A 10,549-nucleotide genomic window follows, 5' to 3' on the forward strand; every position below is an offset into this window, starting at 1 on the left:
ATTGTATTAGTATTAGTATTATTTAATACAATATAATATTTGGTATTTGCTTGTATTAATTGATTGTGTAAAGTTATAATATATTTTTAATACATTCGATCCCAACACCAATTACGGGTCTGAGTTGGGATCCGAGTCCAGGTCCGGGTCTGGGTCGGAGATTGGTGTTGACTCCAAATCTTTTGTAAATATTATAATATAAGGTAATGCAAAAAATTTGGTCGTAATAATTAATACAATACATTGCTTAATCCAAACAATATATTATTTATTATTTAATACAATAGGACCCTTATACGGCGTACCCGAGCCCTAATAGTAAAATTTCTCAATTGATATTCGGTCCCAAAGCCCCATACACGCACCCCATTAACCCCTATTCCTTTTCAGCTGTACAAAACATAAGCTTGCCATTTTACTTTATTATTTTCAAAAAAATAATTTCGTGTGAATTCCTTTTTTAAATTGCCAAAACAAATCTAACTTTCTTATAATTTTGGAGTTTATTTAAATTAAGTAAATTATTTATTATAAAATGTAAACCAATTTATCAAACCAATTTGTTTAAAAAAAACTGTAAACTACAAAATATCCGAAAGTAAATAATACTTTTTTAGGTACATTTGATAAATTTGTGCGATATTATAGATATTATAGATATTTAAATTGTAATTAATTATTAATTAATGATCTCTTGCTATTTGAATCGGAATTAACTAGTATAGAGAATCAATCTAATTAAATGTCACAATATTATAGTGAAGCAGAGTCCTAACCTTGGCCCAAAGACTATAGCTTCAAAACATGACGTCGACTGCGGATGAAACCGGGGATGTGTTCAGGCATGAGGTCAATTATTATTGATCTTACTTTTATTTTTCTCAATTACTTTTTATTTCATATTTTATAATTCCATCATTTAATTATTTTTTTGATTTGGGGACCAATAATATTTCTCTAAGCAGGGAAGGAATGCAGCAATAGTAGTATGTTGGTTTCTGGGATTGGGTTCTCTTGTGGCGTGGAACAGTATGCTGACCATTGGAGATTACTACTATTCATTATTCCCGGTGATTAATTCTTAATGAACATTATCAAATTATTTTACTGCCATTGTTAAACATAATAGTACAGTCATTGAATATATTGGGGTGGTGGCGCAGTTGGCTAGCGCGTAGGTCTCATAGGTATATAGAGTGATCCTGAGGTCGAGAGTTCGAGCCTCTCTCACCCCATTCTTTTTTAGGATTATACAAATCTTAGATTCTTTTACATTTGTGTATATATTGAGAATGGATTTTTTCTCCTTTCAATTAAAAATGAACAATCAGATCTAAATGGACTGTGTGGACGGGTTAGCCATTGAATGTAAAAATAAAAAAAATATTAGTGAATGGTTTGGAAGGGTTTATTACTACTTTTATTTTTTTTAATTAGCTGAGTAGTATTTAAATTTTTGTAATTCCATCTTTACATTAAAATGTAGCATAACCTCACCAAACCGACGGACTTAAACCCTACTTTCTAGTATAGTATATACTCTGCTAAGTAATTGATGTACTTTGACTTCTCATAATTAACAACCGTAATGGAGAAGGAATAAATCCACTCCCTAAATGGTATTGAGAATGTAAATAGCAACTAAAATATTTTGTTGTTTACTATGGAAGAATTACCATCCTTCAAGGGTACTTACCCTGGTTTATCAACCGTTTGCTGTTGGAACAATGATACTACTTGCATACAATGAAGCCAAAATCGACACTAGAAAGCGCAATTTGATTGGATACACTCTCTTCTTCACAAGTACAATGCTACTCATAGTTGTAAGCTCTAATTTTTTTACTTTTTTTGTTTCTTACTTCATTTAATTTATAAAAATATTAGTGAATTAATTAATCTGATTTTATCTATTTATAATATAATAGGTTGACTTGGTCACATCTGGTAAGGGAGGACTGGGACCTTATCTAGGCATATGTGTACTTGTAGGTGCTTTTGGATTGGCAGATGCTCTTGTTCAAGGTGGCATGGTTGGAGACATGGCTTTTATGCTCCCTGAATTCATGCAGGTTAATTTATACATATTCTGTAACTTTTGCTAGTATCACTATGGTTAATTAGTAAGATTTATGTGTACAGTTTTGATTATTGTTTTTTATAGTCCTTCTTCGCTGGCTTGGCTGCATCTGGCGTTTTAACCTCTGGTTTAAGGCTAGTCACTAGAGCAGCCTTTGACAAAACCAACCATGGTCTTCGAAAAGGCACTTGTAAGTACAAATGTGCTAAAGGGATGCCAATTAAATTTGGCCTTTTTAAATTTGGTTAGTTTACATAATTGTATAATGTTATTGGTGTTATGTTATGCAGTGTTATTTCTTGCAATCTCTGCATCGTTTGAGTTCATTTGCATTCTACTATACGCATTTATCTTTCCAAAGCTACCAATAGTGAAACACTTCCGGAGTAAAGCAGCCTCACAAGGATCGAAAACAGTGAAATCTGATCTTGCGGCTGCCGGTGTTGAAACACAAGAAGGCCAAGTAACATTGCTAACCATTTTCTAGAATCCAAACAGTTTGGAATTTTGTTAGTTATATAGATAATAATAACTTATGTGTATGTATAGGTTGATGAAGTACGGAAGACCAACAAGCAATTACTAGTAGAGAATCTCGATTATGCTATTGGTTTGTACCTGATTTATATCCTCACATTGTCCATCTTCCCTGGCTTCCTTTATGAAAATACAGGAAAACACCAGTTGGGCACATGGTAAGATTTTAGTGCTTTCCTTCACTATCACTAAACTCTATGAACTACATATTCTTTTAGGGTAATTGTCAGCAAAACTCCATTATTTTTTAAGTTTTACACCCACATTTTTTTTTTGTTGCAATGTCTCCTTAATTTTGTTTGTAAATTTGATGCGCACCAGTTAAATTTTATTGTTAAATGTTAATTAGGATAATCATTGTGCATTTGTATATAAGTAAAATTTCGAAGACAATAGTATATACAGATGTACATAGTGATATTAACCGTGAGATTTAATTGACGCTTTAAATTTATAAAGAAAAATATAATTATAGGAGTTTTGCCCCAAAAAAAATTAAAAATTAAACATGAGATTACTTGGTGAACTATAATGCCAGACATGAGACAATTCCCACCTAAAGGGTTGTTCTGATGTGGCATTTCTTGTTTGTTGACAATTTGTAAAAGTCGACTACTTGATAACTTTTACATGCTGACCAATCATAAGAAACTATTCTCCTCTTAATGTTGTAGGCAATAACAATATATTGGCAACAGTCATATTTATTACACTCAGCAATAAAATTTTACCTTTGACTTTGACTAAACCTTACACTTAATATTGGCAGGTATCCCCTAGTATTGATGGCAATGTACAATCTATTGGATTTTATATCAAGATACACTCCCCTTGTGAAATGCTTAAATATTAAATCAAGAAAGGGACTTATGGTGGCCATTCTTGCTCGTTTCTTGTTCATCCCAGCATTTTACTTCACAGCCAAATATGGTGATCAAGGATGGATGATATTGCTTACTTCCCTATTAGGATTAACCAATGGTCATCTCACTGTTTGTGTTCTTACAGCTGCACCTAAAGGTTACAAGGTTGGTCACTAAATTCAGTTTTTGATTTTGTTTCTAATTCTTGTATTTTTGTTGGACACCTCTTGAATATTTATTGATATATTTTCCTTGGAACTTTTTGCAGGGCCCTGAGCAAAATGCTCTAGGTAATATCCTAGTGGTGTTTCTTCTTGGAGGCATATTTTCAGGTGTTTCTGCTGACTGGTTGTGGCTCATTGGCAATAGCTCATTTTAAGCTGAGTATAGTTATCTTTGCAAAGTATTTTTTATGATTTATTTATTTTCTTTTCATAAAAAAGGATGGTCCCCATTTATTTCTTAATTTATTTTTGCATTTTAAAATTTACATGTTTCTAGGTATATTTCTATTTAAGCTTATATATGAGTTAAAAAATTGTTGGGTATTTTTTTATCACTATTTATGGATGCTTATTTTTTGTATATTACACATGATATTCCTAATAATTTAGATTCTCCAAACAAGATTCAAATATCTTGCTACATATTTATACACATGTACAAGTGACACAAAAAAAGCAACACAAGCACTGAGTTGTGGATGTTTTCAATATTATTCATCACGGAGAATGAAATTCTTGCCAACAAAGCAAGATTGTCCACATAATCAATGTTACATCTATTAATGAATTTAAAATTACAGAAAGAGAGCAAATTTCTTGTCTTCAAAACCTTAGTAAAAACCTTAGTGCATCCACCTTTTATGCGTGGAAGTAATAAATAGCGAAAGATAACGATAAATATATTTTAAAGCGGTAAATAATAAAATAAAGAATTACGTGGTTCGACAATTTGCTTACTTGATGGAAGACAACTGATATTATTAATCTGAGTAGGCAATATACATAATATAGATACAAATTTCCTACAAATAATATCTCTCGAGTGTTTCTGAAGTTTGGCTATACTCTCTCTCGCAGATTTCCCAATAAACCTGATTGTACAAAGTTGTGCTCGAATTGTTCACCTCATATTTGTACACACAGAACCGCTATGTACTTAATTACAAATGGCCTATTAAGAGCTCCATATTTATAGAAGGAAAACATCACCTCCCAGCCATATATAATAATGAGAGGTATCTCATCTTCCATCCATATGTAATCCATGTAAGATAGTTTATCTCCTAACCATATATAATAATTAGAAGTAGTTCCAACCATATGTAATAAATGAGACAGCATAAGTCAATAGCTATTGCATAGCTTCATTGACAAATGTGGCAAATAGTAAGTCCTAAATCTCTTGAAAGTTGAACCAAATATTTGTAACTTCAAGACAATTTGACTTTTGAGCCAAATCCAACAATCTCCACCTTGGCAAAAAAAGAAACCAAAACCAAAAATGCTACCTCCACATGCACCCTACGCGATCTTGATCAAGTTCAAAAAATGTTGAAACTTTGTAAGCATATCTGTAGGGTTTTCTGCAATTTTGACTTTCAAGAGAATAACATTCCCTTCTTTCTGGGTATAATCTTTTACTACCAGTCTGGCTTTGTATTGGATGTTGTCTTTACTAAGAACTCCTTCCTTCTTGGAATATACCCATTTGCAGCCAATAACCTTCTTTCCTTTAGGAGGTCGAACCAACACCCACGTTTAATTTATTTGGCGAAGAGACTTCATCTCTTCATCATTGCCAACTTCCATTTCTTGTCGTCAACACTCTGCACAGCTTCTCTGTAAGTGCATGGGACGTCATCATCAATTACTAGGAGTGCAAATGCTACCATATCTGCGTATCTAGCAGGCCTTTGAATAATCTTCCTTCCCGGTCAAGTAGCGACAATAGATTTTAATTGTTGATTGACTGGTGGTGAAGGTGACGAAAGCTCTACCTCAACTGAGATCTCTTCTTAACCATCACTTTCATCTTCACCGTGAACATCAATAATATTTTTTAGATCCTTCCGGTATCTCAAGCTCCACCTTAGAAAGAATATTTGGGCTTTCATTCTCTATCTCTAAGGTAGTCTGTCTTAGCAAAATAAACTCGTCAAATGTGAAATCTCGACTTAAGACGATATTCTTCAATTCACCACACACAAGTCGAAAAACCTTTGACTCCTTCATTTAAGCCCAAGAAAATAGCTATCTTTGCTCTACGATCCAGTTTAGATTCATTGACATTGAAATATGCAAGACATCCAAATATTCGTAAGGAATCATAATCACAAATCGATTTTCTAAGGCATACCTCTTTAGGTATTTTACCATCCAATGTAGTGGTAGGTAGTTTATTGACGATATGGGTTGCATATGACAAAGCTTCGAACCAAAATGCTTTGTTCAGTTTGGTTTGAGATAGCATACATCAAACTTGTTGGGTTTTTGTGCCCTAAATAAAACCCATTTCAATATAATCAGATTTACTAATTAATAAAAGATCAAAAATTGCTTTTATGTTGCATGGCTCACATGATTTATTTCATGATTATGTTTAATGTATAAATTCTATTAAGTCCAGAACATATATAAATATGTATATATTTGTTCATGATTATGGTGTCATCAGCACAGAGGAATATAATCATGATTAGATGTTAAAAAATTTAATTCCCATGATTTGTCATTTCACTGGATTTAGACTGGCATGATAATCGGCGATAAGGTATACTTACACCTTACACCTTGAATAAGTGTTATGTCCTTTTCAGGGCAACGACAAAGTTTACCAGTATCGGATGTATGGAGTATACATTAGAAGGGACTGATATTGATTTTGGATAAGACATCATAAACTTACCGTTATATCTTTCTAAGTCAGTATCAATGATTAATCTTAGGTCTATGGATCTTAATCTTGATATGGTTAGGTTCAGCTTAGTAGTATTATTTACGTTGTTCAAGTTGTTTGTGGAAGCTAACAAAGGGTTCTGGCGGATATTTACATTTTGGGAACATGGTAGTTTAATTAAGTGGGAGCGCTGATCATAAACATGTAATCTATAGCTTCTATAAGTATTTAGAAGTGAAACGATGATTTCGTTCGAGCTTGGCTGTATAGAAATAAATGATTGATGCCTCATTTCAGTAATTATATTAGTTTACTGAAGTATCAGTTATAGGTGGCTAACTGTTTTAAGGATCAAATATATCGAAGGGTAGAACGGTAAATTTGTCCCTATCCAGTGTAGATCATCTATAGAGGATCTTTGGCTATTAGGATTGTAACAATGGATAATTATAACGTATCTATATTGTGGTACATATAGAGCGTTCTATATAATTGAGAGTGCTATTCAATTCCAAATCTCTAGTAGCGCAAGGCGGACTTAATAAGTTAGGAAATTTACTTAGTAAATTCTAGATATACTTATTGAAAGCTCGATTATATAGGCCCATGGTCCCGTCACTAGTTGAGATAGTACTGCTTGCAGACTCAGTTAATTGATTTTAATTAAACAATTATAATTCTAAAATGAGACCATGTCTTATTTAAGAATTTTCACTAAGCAAGGGCTTAATTGTGAAGAAAAGAGATTTTGGGGGTTTATTTGTTAATTAAGAGACTTTGCATGGAATAATTAATAAATAATACAAATGGTAATTTTATTTAATAATTAATTATAATTATAAAATAAATAATTTTGGCATTTATAGGATTGGATTGGAAAATATGGTATTATTGAAAGAAGAATAAGTGGTTGGAAAAAGTGGCAACATTGTAACTAGAAAGTGGTCCTTTAAGTGGACGGCACTTAAGTAATTTTTTGCCCAATATTTTATTCTTTTTTAATCCATATAATTCAGCCTTAAGCCCTAGTTGAAATACTATAAAAGGAACATGATGCTTTAACTCATCAACGTGATGCCTTCAACCAAATCAAACCTAGTTTTCTATGTCAGACAACTAGTAGATGAGAGAGTTCCTTCCTTAGTGATTTCAGCCTCCTTCATTTTTCTTCACCTATTCGAAACCTTAAGTGAATGTGTTCCATGCCCACACATAGCAAGTCAAGTACTCAATCATAGTGAGTAAGACGGTGGTAACCAAACCCGAAGGAGAGAAAGAGATCCAAGTTGAGATCTTGATAATGCTCTGCGATAGAAAGGAATCAAGGGCTAGAGATCTTGAATGGAAGGAGTCATTACATTCCGCTGCAATCAATATAAGGTTTTCTTAAACTCTTATGTGTTTAATTTTATTGTTTTAGAGATATTCATATTTAGGATGTTAGTTAACATACTTGTTAGTAAATCTAGATCCTCGTAAAATATTCCCAACAACTGGCCTCAGAGCCATGGCAATAATTTACTTTCATGTAATATGGATTTAAAATGATGAATATGCTTATTGTGTTGATTTGGATGTGTTCATGTTGGTTAATGTGTAATTTGATGAATATATGTGATTTACAAAATTTTCCCATAAAAATAATTTTATTTTTATTCTGAAAATATTTATTTGGATTCCTTGTGAAAAATTAAGAAATTTTGGTTTTTACGGAACTTGATTCTGATAAAAAATGAGAAAGTTATGGATTTTTGAAAATTCGGGATGCAGAAGCTCGATCGCATGCACCAGGCCTCAGACAATGAGGTGATGCGTGTGCGGACAGGGGACAAAACCCTGTCTAAAGCCGTGTCACACTCATGTGTTCAGACACGATGTGTTCATATCTGAAGGCTGCACCCGCCGAGATTTCTCGGCGCCTCACCCTGCAGCAAGCTCCTTCTGCGCATGTAGGAGGCTGCATGCAGCCTCCTCGTGGGCAGCAGGTGCTCATGCACCAAAAATCCGATTTTTGTGGGATTTTTTCACAAATTTCGAATTTTCCCTATTTTAAACCCCAAAAATAAAAATAAAATATTACTTTTAATATATTTAAACTTAAATATTAATTTTAAATTAATAATATTTAATTTTTAATAGATTATTATTAATTCTTTGATATTTTGACGTTTAAATTTAAAATTTGATTTTTTTAAAATTATAATCTGATTTTAAAAATATGTTAATTTGTCAATATTATATATTATTTAATTATAAGATTAGATATTTTAATATTGGCTATATTTTATATTAAAAGATAACATTATCCTTTTAATTTGAAATATTATATTAAAATTATCTAATAAGATAAATTAAATAATCAATAAATTTGAAATTAACCTAGATATTTTTTATAGATATTCTAACCATAATATTTTTAAATTCAAAATTGGTTATTTTGTTAAATATTTTATTCTTTATAAATTATAAGTTAGAAAAATAATATTTTATATCATTTTACTTATTAGAAATTTATAAATAGTATTTTTAAATATTTAAATAACCTAGATATTTTTGTAAAAATTTGAAAAAGGCTTAATTTGAGATATTTTGACATATAATTTTGATAATTATTATTTTATTCTTAAAAAAATAATTGCCTAACCATATTTATTTTAAAATTTGTTTATTTATTATTTTAATTTTATTAAATTGTAAGATTAGAAAATGATATTGAAAATATCTATTTGGTTATTTTCAAATCATTTATCTTATTAGATATTTAATTTAATTTGATAAAATAATTTAAATAAACCTAGATATTTTAAATTAGTTTCATTTTTTATTTTAATTTTTGAAAATATATTTTAGGTTATTTTTAACAACCCTAAAATTTTAAAATAGTTGGTTAGTTAAATAATAATTTAATTATATGAGTAATAAATATCTTTTTTTTTTTGTTGAATAAGAAGATGCATAGCAAAACAAAACCAGAACAATGTTAGGCAGTCACAAGGGGACCTGCCTCCCTACCAACAGTCTTTAACGAAATAGAATTCACCCTAGCAAAGCAAGCTTACCTGCATCAGAATTCTCAGAACGAGGAATAAACTTAAAGGAAATAAAATTAAAGCATCTAATAAGAGTAATGCATTTTATGAAAATAGGATAGGATCCCCACGCATAAGGAAGCTCCTTGGAGTTGAGGGCATTAACAACAATCATAGAATCAGATTCCACAAGCACATCGACGAGCTTCTCTTCCAAAGCCACCTCCAGACACAGATGGACTGCCTCCAGTTCTGTTTCCAGCACACTGTTCACCACACGAAAAGACTGTGCCATGATAGCCACATCCATGGGATCCAACCTGCACAATGCCAAGGCCCGCGGCACAATCCAGCACAAAAGCATCTACCTTGAAATGCGAGACATGAGTCCCACAATGAGTAGTAGAATCTGCAGGATTGGGAGTATCACAAGAAGGCAGTTACACTGAAAATTCCTTCATTTGCACAGAATCTGTCTTAGAGTATCATGGACATCAGGGGGTTCACCACAGAAAACATAGTCGTTCCCGCATTTCCACACTAATTCAAAGAGACAAGCAGCAAACAACATTAACTTAATTTCCCCATTGCTGTATAACCAAAAGAAAAACTCTTCAAAACGTTGGCATCCAATGTTATCCGATCTTAAACCTCAAAGGCTCAAGAACCACAAGCTTCGAGAGAAAAAGCAATCCCAGAACAAGTGAAGCTCAGATTCCACTCCACTATCGCAAAAACAGCATTGCACATCCTGTGAAGAAATGAAGCCTAGTCTTGTTTTAATAGGCAAACAGTAACTGAGTATTTTCCATATCAGGAGTGATTGTGTGGGGTGAATTTTCAGTTTCCAAAGGACCTTCCAGCACTCTTTTTCCACCATAAACCTCAGCTGTTGAGAAAACCAGTAGACATTCTTAACTGTGAACAGCCCCTTACGACTCACTTTCCAAAATAAAGTATCCCCAGCTTCATCCAAAGGTCGAATAGGAACTATGGCCTTAGCCACTTCAGGTGAGAAGCATCGATAAATCAATGGTTCATTCCAACGACGTGTCCCTGGTAAAAACAGATCAGCAACATAAGTAAAAGAGTGAGTGATCTTATGCGTAAAACTTTGCTTAACCTCTTCAAGACTAAGC

At 32.3% G+C, this 10,549-nt stretch overlaps 1 protein-coding gene and 1 non-coding gene across 2 annotated transcripts; both read left to right on the plus strand.

The window, feature by feature from the left end:
* Positions 1-706: 706 nt before the first annotated feature.
* Positions 707-4,335, plus strand: LOC115697860 (equilibrative nucleotide transporter 3-like). The gene is made up of 9 exons (XM_030625019.2): positions 707-849; positions 966-1,070; positions 1,671-1,826; positions 1,929-2,072; positions 2,165-2,270; positions 2,371-2,543; positions 2,630-2,775; positions 3,387-3,645; positions 3,749-4,335. The coding sequence occupies exons 1-9, from the start codon at positions 805-807 to the stop codon at positions 3,857-3,859; spliced, it is 1,245 nt and encodes a 414-aa protein (XP_030480879.1). The 5' UTR covers positions 707-804; the 3' UTR covers positions 3,860-4,335.
* On the plus strand, positions 1,149-1,235 carry TRNAM-CAU (transfer RNA methionine (anticodon CAU)). Its single transcript is given in 2 exon segments — positions 1,149-1,186; positions 1,200-1,235. It is a non-coding gene; the product is annotated as a tRNA-Met (tRNA).
* Positions 4,336-10,549: the final 6,214 nt, after the last annotated feature.

The sequence above is a fragment of the Cannabis sativa genome, chromosome 7, assembly GCF_029168945.1.
Source record: "Cannabis sativa cultivar Pink pepper isolate KNU-18-1 chromosome 7, ASM2916894v1, whole genome shotgun sequence".
In the NCBI taxonomy this organism is placed as follows: domain Eukaryota; kingdom Viridiplantae; phylum Streptophyta; class Magnoliopsida; order Rosales; family Cannabaceae; genus Cannabis; species Cannabis sativa.